Source organism: Thamnophis sirtalis, unplaced genomic scaffold (assembly GCF_051295495.1).
Source record: "Thamnophis sirtalis isolate CommonGarterSnake01/CBP01778 unplaced genomic scaffold, rThaSir2_p1.2 scaffold_9, whole genome shotgun sequence".
Classification (NCBI taxonomy): domain Eukaryota; kingdom Metazoa; phylum Chordata; class Lepidosauria; order Squamata; family Natricidae; genus Thamnophis; species Thamnophis sirtalis.
In genome coordinates, this window is record NW_028261389.1 from 8424172 (window position 1) to 8434171 (window position 10000).

Consider the following 10000-nt stretch of genomic DNA (forward strand, 5'->3'; position numbering starts at 1 on the left):
CTTGGTAAGTCTCTGGATGTGAATGTTGTGGACCGCCAGCAACCAGCAGAGCTGGTGGCAGACTTAGACGGTGAGGAGGTTGAGGGGAGGAACCTGGGTCAGTCCTGGAGTCTGGGGAAGGCTCTGATGAGGGCTCTGTGTCGGACGCAGAGAGGGGGCCAGAGCCGTATGCCAGTTATCAGCTGCCTTCAGAGTCAGACATCAGTGAGGCAGACAAACATCTGGAGCCTGTTCCCAGTGTGCGCATGCGCAGAGTTGCCAGAGGAAGGGAACAGCTGAAGAACAGGGGTCGACTTGGGAGTAAGGCCACAGGTAGATGGTGAATGGCCCCTCCCAGAGGAATAAAAGAGGACCTGGCAGGCCACAACGCTACAGTACCAAGCCTTCAATTCTGCCAGTTGCATAAGATCTAATTTTGATTCACCACCACCCCTTAGTACTTAGGGGATGGAAAGGGAGTCAGAGGGAGAGCATTCGTTCCCTTTGGATCTCAACCAAGCCTCCCTTGGCCCATGCTGTGCTTACCAAGCTCTTTTTGGAAAGATAAACATGTACCCTGGTAAGAGCAGCCAAGAATTTGCCTTCAAACCGCTGCTCCTTTGGTCTTCCCTGGACTCAGACTAAGTTCTTCAAGGGTTTTCAGTTTGTCAGAGCGAAGGCCTTCTTCTTGTCACAACAAGCGCTAACTTGAATGGATTGTGCTCTCAGAGAACCAGGCCGAAAAGCAGTACATTTTATCCAAGGAACTCCTCCAGCCGCTAGGAAAACGTTGGTAGGAATTCACTGTTGTGGTTTTAGGGTTGAGGTGGGCAAGAAGGATTGGTCAGCTTGGAGCAAGCCTTGTTCTCAACTTGCGATGGGAAGCTGGAGTTTTTCCCAAAGGAGCTGCAAAAATGCTGCTACTTTCGCTTCATCCCAAAGGAGCAGCTTTTTTGCATGTGAAATGCTGGCTTTCCAAGTTGCGGTTCTGAGATTATATCACAGCCTTTGGAAACCACAAAATAGGATGGTTTTTTTGTCCAACTACCCCTTTAAGTGAATCGAGCCGACTTAGAAGCAAACTCCGTCTTTTCCAACCTGCTTTTCAGATGTCATATCTGCCAAAAAATTTAATCGCATGCGCAGCAGGTCCCTGCCATTTCCTCTGGTTGCTTGCCATACAAACAACAAGAGGTGAGGAGGTGAGGCCGGGGGGGGGGGGGAATGGAGGAGGGAACACATCCCATGCACCCCGCACACCCTTACCTAACGGCCGCTCCCGCAAACCTAGCCACCACACCAGGGGTGGGTTTCTCGCCCCGGTTCGGTTGGAACGGGGCCGGCGGCGTCCTCGTGCACGCGCGCAGTGCACGCATGAGTACTAGCGTCTGTGCGATGCTCCAGCTGCTCCTGGAGGATCACGCAGGTGCTGTATGCGTCCTGCGCATGCGTGGAAGCGCAAAACTCGTCAAAACCGGGTAAGGAGCGTGGGCGGGGGGTGGGTGGGCCCTTCGCCGTTCCTGGAAGTTACTTACTTCCGAGTTCGCGACCAACCGGTTCGCGGGGACCGCCGCGAACCGGTTGAAACCCACCCCTGCACCACACCCCTTCTGTCATGCTAATGGCCACTGCAAGAAGAGTGTCAGGCCCAGCAATGCGCCTGCGCAACACAGCAGCAGCCATGAGGTGGCCACGCTCACCGCTTCCTGCACCTCAAAAATAATAAGACCTCTCTGAAAATAAGGCCAAGCGCTTATTTCAGGGGTCAAAAGAAAATAAGACCATGTCTTATTTTTGGGGAAACACGGTAGGAATTCTGTTACTGGTAAGTTCTTTGGCTTGTCAATTTGGAGACCTTTCTCTTTTTTTTTTCATCAGATTTTTAAAATTATTTTTTCCCTTCTACAACACCTTACAGTCATTACGTCAACATTGTTATGTCATCATACCTGTTACATGTATATAATATTTTGCTTCTATATTTGCACACCTTTATACACAGTTCTATATATATGTTTTTTTTTATTTTATTTGTGCTGATAAATAAATAAAGGGAGACTAGTATAGATCTATTTCAAGCTATTTAGCTCTCATCAGCTAGCCATACCCTTACTGGGATTCGAACCTGTGCTGTATTGCATCTTAGGCAAACGTCTTAGCCATTATGCCACAGGTCTCCTCCTTATCAGCTGAAGCCAGGGAAGAAGGTATATATTTAGTGTCACAACCCCTGGTAAGCCCCAATTATGGGAGGAAGCTAACTGCTTCTATATATATTTATATATAGTTTTTTGGCTTAATTAATTTTATTCTTGTTTCGCAGCCATTTGTACCAATTGTTCCAAATTTCATAATATTCCGACTCTTCTTTATCTTTTAATTTCAGTGTTAATTTGTCCATTTCTGCACAATCCAAAGGTTTTTTTTATCACTAATTCGTCCGAGGGGGGTATTATTTTGTTTCCAGCATTGGGCAAATGCTATTCTAGCTGTTGTTAGCAGATGTGTTAATAGGTACTTAATTTTCTTTGTATATTTCCCTTTGATTATTCCCAGTAGAAAGATTTCGGGTTTGTATTTTATCTGGAAACCTTTCTAAGGAGTCTTTTCTGGAGATATGAAATACTCAGCGTGGTCCTAACAAGATCTGTTGAAGAAACACTCAAAAGAGATCCTGTCTTTGGTGAAGAATTTATTGCTTTGAGACTTAACATCATGCACTTGAGTTTTACAAAAATTACAGATGGAAAAATACAGTGATAATACATTATATATAAAGGGGAGAGTGGGATGAGTCCCTTCTCTCTTTTTTAAAAAAATAAAATAAAATCAGCATTGAAAAAAAGCCAGGAGTGCGGCTTTTTCAGTTATCAGCCCGAACAAAAGAGGCGAAGATACTGTCTTCTTGGGCCAGCAGATTCTCAGGTGTGTCGTTTTCCAAAATGACCCCTCGTTTCATCACGATGACCACATCTGCAGTCAGGATAGTGTGGACTCGATGCTGCATTTAAAAAAAAATAAAGAATTGTTTGGTGTTTCATGGTTTGAGGCAGGCAAGTCAGGAAAGAGACATTACCAAGATCAAGGGAGGTTTTATTCTTTTTATTTATTTATTTCATTTTTATTCTGCCTTTATTATTTGACTAGTTGATAATCCGGCATTGCCCGGGTATTTATTTATGGGGGGGGGGGGAAATGTCCTGATCAAACGTAATTTCTAATGTTAGATTTTCCCCCTTTCCAGAAGGAGCCCCCTTGTGGAGTACTGTGAAGCCATTACCGTGGCAACTCCACTGCACTGCACAGTAGCAGCCATTTTAAGGCACAACAGGCTGTATCTACAGAACACACACACCGATGGGTGTTATGGGTGTCTTACCCCCACAGTATTTGTTGCCAGAGAGTAAGCCATCTGTCTACCAAGTTTGGTTGAAATCGCCTGAGGCGTTCCAGAGTTATGCTGGAATATACACATACAGAGCTGTTTTTATATATATAGAAGAAGAAAAGTAACTCAAGGCATCAAACTTTGCTAATATTCCTTCCTAAAATTCTATTTTCACCACAATAACCTGTGAGGTGAATCGGGCTGAGAGTGACTGGCCGAAAGTCACCCACCTCACTCTCATGCAGGACTAACTCTGACTATTGTCTTCAGAAGTTGTAGGTGCTTTATCACTGGAGGTTTTCAAGAAGAGATTGGACAGTCAGTTGTCTGAAATGGTACAGGTCTCCTGCTAGAGCAGGGGGTTGGACTAGAAGAGCTCAAAGGTCCCTTTTGCTCTATTCTGATTGATTGATTGATTGATTGATCTCCTGGTGATTAGACCAAAGTCCCCTAGCTGGCTTTAGTGCCTATGGTGGGACTAGAATCTCTCTCTCTCTCTCTCTCTCTCTCTCTCTCCCTCCCTCCCTCCCTCCCTCCCCCCTCCCCCCCTCCCCCCTCCCCCCCTCCCCCTCTCCCTCCCTCCCCCCCTCCCTCCATGTATGTATGTATGTATGTATGTATGTTGATAAATGTAACAAGGGCAACAGTAAAAATATTGGGTTTCTGTCTGGATGGTCTCTTGTGATGAGCCGAAGGACAGAGAATGGAAGTAGTGATCTTCTTCCCATATTTGGGCATACCAGGGGTTGTATCTCTCTCTCTCTCTCTCTCTCTCTCTCTCTCTCTCTCTCTCTCTCTCTCTCTCTCTGTATGTGTGTGTATATATATATATATGTGTGTGTATATATATATATATATATATATATATATATATATGTATGTATGTATGTATGTATGTATGTATGTATGTATGTATATATGTATATGTGTATATATATATATATATATATATATATATATATATATATATATATATATATATATATATATATATATATATATATATATATTGTGTGTGTGTGTGTGTGTGTGTGTGTTACATTTGTGCTGATAAATAAATAAATACAGGGAGACTAGTATAGATCTATTTCAAGCTATTTAGCTCTCATCAGCTAGCCATACCCTTACTGGGATTTGAACCTGTGCTGTATTGCATATTAAGCAGTTGTGTTAACCACTAAGCCACAAGGTTCTCCTCCTTATCAGCTGAGCCAGGGAAGTAGGTATGTATTTAGTGTCACAACCCCTAGTATGCCCAAATATGGGAGGAATCAGACTGCTTCCTTTCTCTGTCTATCGGCTCGTCACAAGAGACCAAGAGACCATGACTGCTAGGTTGGCAGAAGCTGGGACAAATAATGGGAGCTCACTCAGTTACACAGCACTTGCACAGCATCTTAGCCACTGAGCCACCGCGTCCCATTAAAAGAGAGTTTAATTAAAGGAGTTAAAGGAGAGTTTAATTTGTTTAAATTCCTTGATTCTCTGAATTGTTTAAGGTTGTTGGGGAAGAATAAACACAGACATGTTTTTGGTGTGGTGAAATAAACCTTCCCTTTTCAATCCGTGAGTTTGGCAAAGTTAGAAAAACCCAGAAAATGCCAGGCTAAACCGAGACCAAGAATAGCCTCCTGGAACTTGGGCAGGAGAGACAAGGAGCAGAAAGAAAACAGAAGTACCAGAAAGCCAGAAATCTTGCAGGAATCCTGAGTCGGAGCAACTATTTGTTGGTCTTCACCAAAGTGGTGAAGAGGCCATCCTCCTTGAGGAGCAGATTGGCGGCTGAGTCGTACTCAGCCACCACCCCATCCGAAAGGACTAAGACAAGGGGGGCATCCAGGATGCTGGAGACCCGGTGCTGAAAGGAAAAGCAAGGAAAAGCAAAGGCAAAAGAGGGGAAATAACAGAAAGGGAACACATTCCAACAATAGGAAACAGAAATAATTGTCTGATGGACAATATAGGAAGCAAACGTGCGAGTATAAAAACCAGTGGCCAGAACTACGGTGGCGTTGAGCCACCTTAGTGGTCTACATCAGACCTCTCTCCCCCTTCCTTCCTTCCTTCCTTCCTTCCTTCCTTCCTTCCTTCCTTCCTTCCTTCCTTCCTTCCTTCCTTCCTTCCTTCCTTCCTCTCTCCCTCCATCCCTCCCTCCCTCTCCCCCTCTCCTTCTCCTTTCCACCCACTCCCTCTCTCCTCTCCACCCCACTACCCATTCTCTCCTCTCCTCCTTCTCCTCTCTTCTCCTTTCCACCCACTCCCTCTCTCCTCTCCACCCCACTACCCATTCTCTCCTCTCCTCCTTCTCCTCTCTTCTCCTTTCCACCTCACTCCATGTCTCCTCTCCCCCTCTTCTTCTCTCTTCTCCTTTCCAGCCCACTCCCTCTCTCTTTTCTATCCACTCCATTCCCCCTCTCTTCTCTCCCCCTCCCCTTCTCCTTTCCACCCACTCCCTCTCTCCTCTCCACCCCACTCCCCCTCTCTCCTCTCCTCCTTCTCTTCTCCTTTCCACCTCACTCCATCTCTCTCTCTTCTCCCCCTCTCCTTGTCCTCTTCTCATTTCCAGCCTGCTCTTTCCCTCTCTCCTCTCCCCCTCCCCTCCCCCTCAACCCTCTTCTCTCCTCTCCCCTCTCCTTCTCCTCTCCTCTACACCCCTCTCCCCCTCTCCTTCTCCTCTCCTTCTCTTTTCCACCCCACTCCCCCTCTCTCCTCTCCTCCTTCTCCTTCTCCTTTCCTTCTTTTTTCTACCTCGCTTCTTCTCTCTCTCCTCTCCACCCCATTCCCCCTCTTTCATCTCCTTTTCCCCCTCCTTCTCTTCTCCACCCTGTTCCCTCCCACTCTCTCCTCTCTCCTCTCCACCCCACTCCACTCTCTTTTCTCCTCTCCTCCCCACTCCCTCTCCCCTCCTCTCTTTTTCTTTTGATTCAATGAAGCAAGATAAAACCATCCTGAGAAAATGCTTTCATTTTTTTCTATATTGATCTTCATGCTAAGCTAGTTTGTACAAATAGAAACTACATTTTTCTCTGCAGATTTCACTGGTATATAGAAGTATTGTGAAAATAAAAGTAAAGTACAGTAGAAGAATGGATTTCAAGTGACCAAACAGACAAGGCCCTGTGAGCTAGCCTAAGCTGGGAAGTCAAAATTCATCAGATAATGACAAGGTCATAACTCTGCCCAGATGATATTTTTGTCTATGCTAACATCTATATAGCTACTAAGATTTGTGTCTGTCTCATTGGATTCTTCATTTTAAAATAGGGAGCTTGTATAACGAGGTCCAAACTAGGACATAATTAGGTACTGAGAGGAGTGAACAAATATTTCTGTATTTTAGATGTCCTTAATTTCTTCTAGAGAAGAAGGTTCATCATCTGATGAAGTAGGAAAAGAAGCCCACTAGGAAATATCTACTTACAGCGATCGTCACAACGGTGCGATCCGCAAAGGCAGTCATTACAACTTTTTGCAAAATGTTTTCCTGCAAAAAATGAAAACAGGAGTTACCAAAAGATATCTCTGGGATCCCTGGAAAACTCATGTTAATCAGGAGGAAGAGTCTTCTAGCTTTGAGAATGTTTTTTGTCAGGCCAAGTCATTATATTTGGAGGTCTGCATGATTTAGATTTAGATGGGGAAGAAATGGAGGTAGTGGCAGATTTTGCTCTCCATTGTTCCCAGCATGAGGCTCTTCTCCAGGGAGTCCTTCCTTCTCATTCAGTGGCCAAAGTATTTTGAGTTTCACCTTCAGGATCTGGCCTTCTAAAGAGCAGTCAGGGTTGATCTCCTCTAGGACTGACCAGTTGGATCGCCTTGCAGTCCAAGGGACTTGCAGGAGTCTTCTCCAGCACCAGAGTTCAAAGGCCTCCATTCTTTGGCGCTCAGCCTTTCTTATGGTCCAACCTTCAAAGCCATCCATTGCAACTGGGCAAACCATAGCCTTGACTATACGCACTTTTGTTGGCGGGGTGATGTCTCTGCTTTTTAGGATGCTGTCTAGATTTTCCATAGCTTTCCTACCCAGGAGCAAGTAACTATTTGGGTTACTAATGGAAAACTGTTCAGCACCCTTCTTTCTGAAGTTGGAAGAGGGAAAATAGACCTGCAACCCGTAACTGTCAGATGCAAGGTCAGGAACCAGGATAGAGTTTAAAAAGCAGTACAAGTGTATTTCCTGCTACCTATATGCACAAGAATCTGAACTACTAATGGTTAAAAGTGAATTGGTGCCAGATAAGAGTCAATGGACTTCAAGAGGGGTAGAACTTAGTTGGATCTCTTACAAAGGCGAGACTCCACACTGATGATGTATTTGAGGCACCCAGTGGTGGGTTTCAAAATTTTTAAGAACCTCTTCTGTAGGTGTGGCCTGCTTTGTGGGAGTGGCTTGCCAGCCATGTGACTGGGTGGGCATGGCCAACTTGTAAAATATGGTGAAACTCACTTAACAAAGCTCTTGCTTAGCAACCAAAATGTTGGCTCAGAAACTCTGGCATTTGAAGCACGCAAGTCTTAAAGTGGTCAAGTTACAAGACCCTTGCACCCCTAACCCTTTAGGGGGAAAAAAGCCCAGGGGTGTTCAAACTTGACAGCTTTAAGACTTGTGGACTTCAACTCCCAGAATTCCTCCTCCAGTCATGTTGGCTCAGAAACTCTGGCATTTGAAGCACGCAAGTCTTAAAGCTGTCAAGTTACAAGACCCTTGCACCACTAACCCTTTAGGGGGAAAAAAGCCCAGGGGTGTTCAAAGTTGATAGCTTTAAGACTTGTGGACTTCAACTCCCAGAATTCCTCCTCTCGGTCTTCATCTTGATGATGTGCAGGACGGGCAGCAGGAGGGACCTGGAACCAGTTCTAAATGGCACTGTGGATTTGTGGAACCTCTTCTATAGAAGAGGTTGGAACTGGCAGGAACCCACCCCTGGACACACCCCTCCCCAGGCTGAGCCTGGTTGCCTCCTACAGTGTCTCAAGAAAGGAGTCCCCTCGCCACTTTAAAAACAAAGCTCAGTTGTCAAAGAAAAATGAGTAATCAAGGGACACAGGAAGGTACACCTACTTACTGTGGCCATATCAATGGAAGCGGTGGCCTCATCCATAATGAGGATGCTGCTCTTACGCACAAATGCCCGGGCTAGACAGAAGAGCTGCCGCTGGCCAACACTGAAATTCTCACCACCTTCCGTTACAACAGCATCTGGGAATGGGACAGTTAGAATCAAAACAAGGTATTGGAAGAGCTAGCTCCCTCCAATGGGATGTGCCAGTGGAAGAGGCCAGCTACACGATCCCATCTGCTAAGGAATTCTGCCAGGTGGGGTCAAGGAGAAGAACGTTTTCCACTGTGGTCCCATCCTTTTGGTCTTCTGGAAGACTCTACCACTGGAGTTGAGAACTGCTCCCATCCTCTTGGCCTTCTGGAAAGATATTAAAACCTAGCTTTGCCGATTGGCTTGGGGCCCCAAGGAAGAATTCACTGCTGGAGGTGGTTGATGGGGTGTTTTGGACTGACAGTGGCCAGCAGAGCTGGCGGCAGACTCAGACAGTGAGGAGGTTGGGGAGGAACATGGGCTGGTCCTGGAGTCTGGGGAAGGCTCTGATGAGTGCTCTGCATCGGAGGCAGAGATGAGGCCAGGGCCGTCCGACAGTTATCAGCTGCCTTCAGAGTCGGAGATCAGTGGGGCAGAAGAACAGCTGGAGCCTGTTCCAGATGTGCGCATGTGTAGAGCTTCCAGGAGAAGGGAACAGTTGAGGAACAAGGGCCAACTCGGGAGTAAAGGCACAGGTGAACGGTGAATGGCCCCTCCCATAGGGAACAAAGAGGAGTGAAAGGGGAGTGGAGTTTGCAGGAGACAATTAGTTCGTTTCATTAGTGTGAAGATTTCTTCGTGACTCTCAGAGACTCCTTGGAAAGTATTTTCTTGTACAGCGTTGCAAAGATATCAGCCTGGCAGGTCTTCAAGCCTGATAAGGTCTGTGGTTGTGAATTCACCCTTGAAAGACTGTTGGCCAGGACTTTGCTGGATGTGAATGAGAGGAATTTACATGAGCTTAATAAAAAGGGGTTTTGTCAGGACAAGGAGTCTGCTGCGTGATTCTGTGAAGCCTAGGTCAAAACATGGGGTAAGAAGACCACCACTCCTTTCCATGGGTGCCACTTGCTAATAAATCAAGTTTGCTACAACTTAGATGAACATCCCAAGGGTTGCTGTGTGCTTATCAGGTCGATTAGCTGGTGTGTGAAATGCGCATGTTCATAGCCTGCCATAGCACCCTGTTGGTGGATGTGATTTATGACACAGACAGAAGGGAAGGGATACAGGGGGTAAAGTTCAAACGCAATTAAGCGGAAATCAGTTTCAGCTCCACAGAAGAACATGCCAAAATGTTGATTCTAATAAATGAATGGATATCTTTTGAACTTTGTCTTGAGGCTTGTAAATTAATTAGGTCATCCTTTGGAAACTTCACAGAGAGCCGAAACTGATTTCCACTTAAGTGCGTTTGAACTTTACCCCCTGTATCCACTCCCTTCTGTCTGTGTCATAAATCATATCCACCAACAAGTTGCTACGGCAGGCTATGAACATGCGCATTTCACACACCAGCTGTAGGAATATGAGACCTGAC

General features: G+C 45.8%; 1 protein-coding gene across 1 annotated transcript in view; it reads right to left on the minus strand.

Annotated features, from left to right (window-relative positions):
• Positions 1 to 2841: 2841 nt before the first annotated feature.
• The window catches only part of ABCC9 (ATP binding cassette subfamily C member 9), an 81815-nt gene continuing 74656 nt past the window's right edge, over positions 2842 to 10000 (minus strand). The window contains exons 33-36 of the mRNA XM_087722759.1: positions 8434 to 8567; positions 6789 to 6851; positions 5047 to 5225; positions 2842 to 2980 (exon numbers count right to left, since the gene is read on the minus strand). Of these exons, the coding sequence (XP_087578885.1) occupies positions 5088 to 5225; positions 6789 to 6851; positions 8434 to 8567 (335 nt within the window). The 3' untranslated portion in view covers positions 2842 to 2980; positions 5047 to 5087. The remainder of the gene's footprint in view (positions 2981 to 5046; positions 5226 to 6788; positions 6852 to 8433; positions 8568 to 10000) is intronic.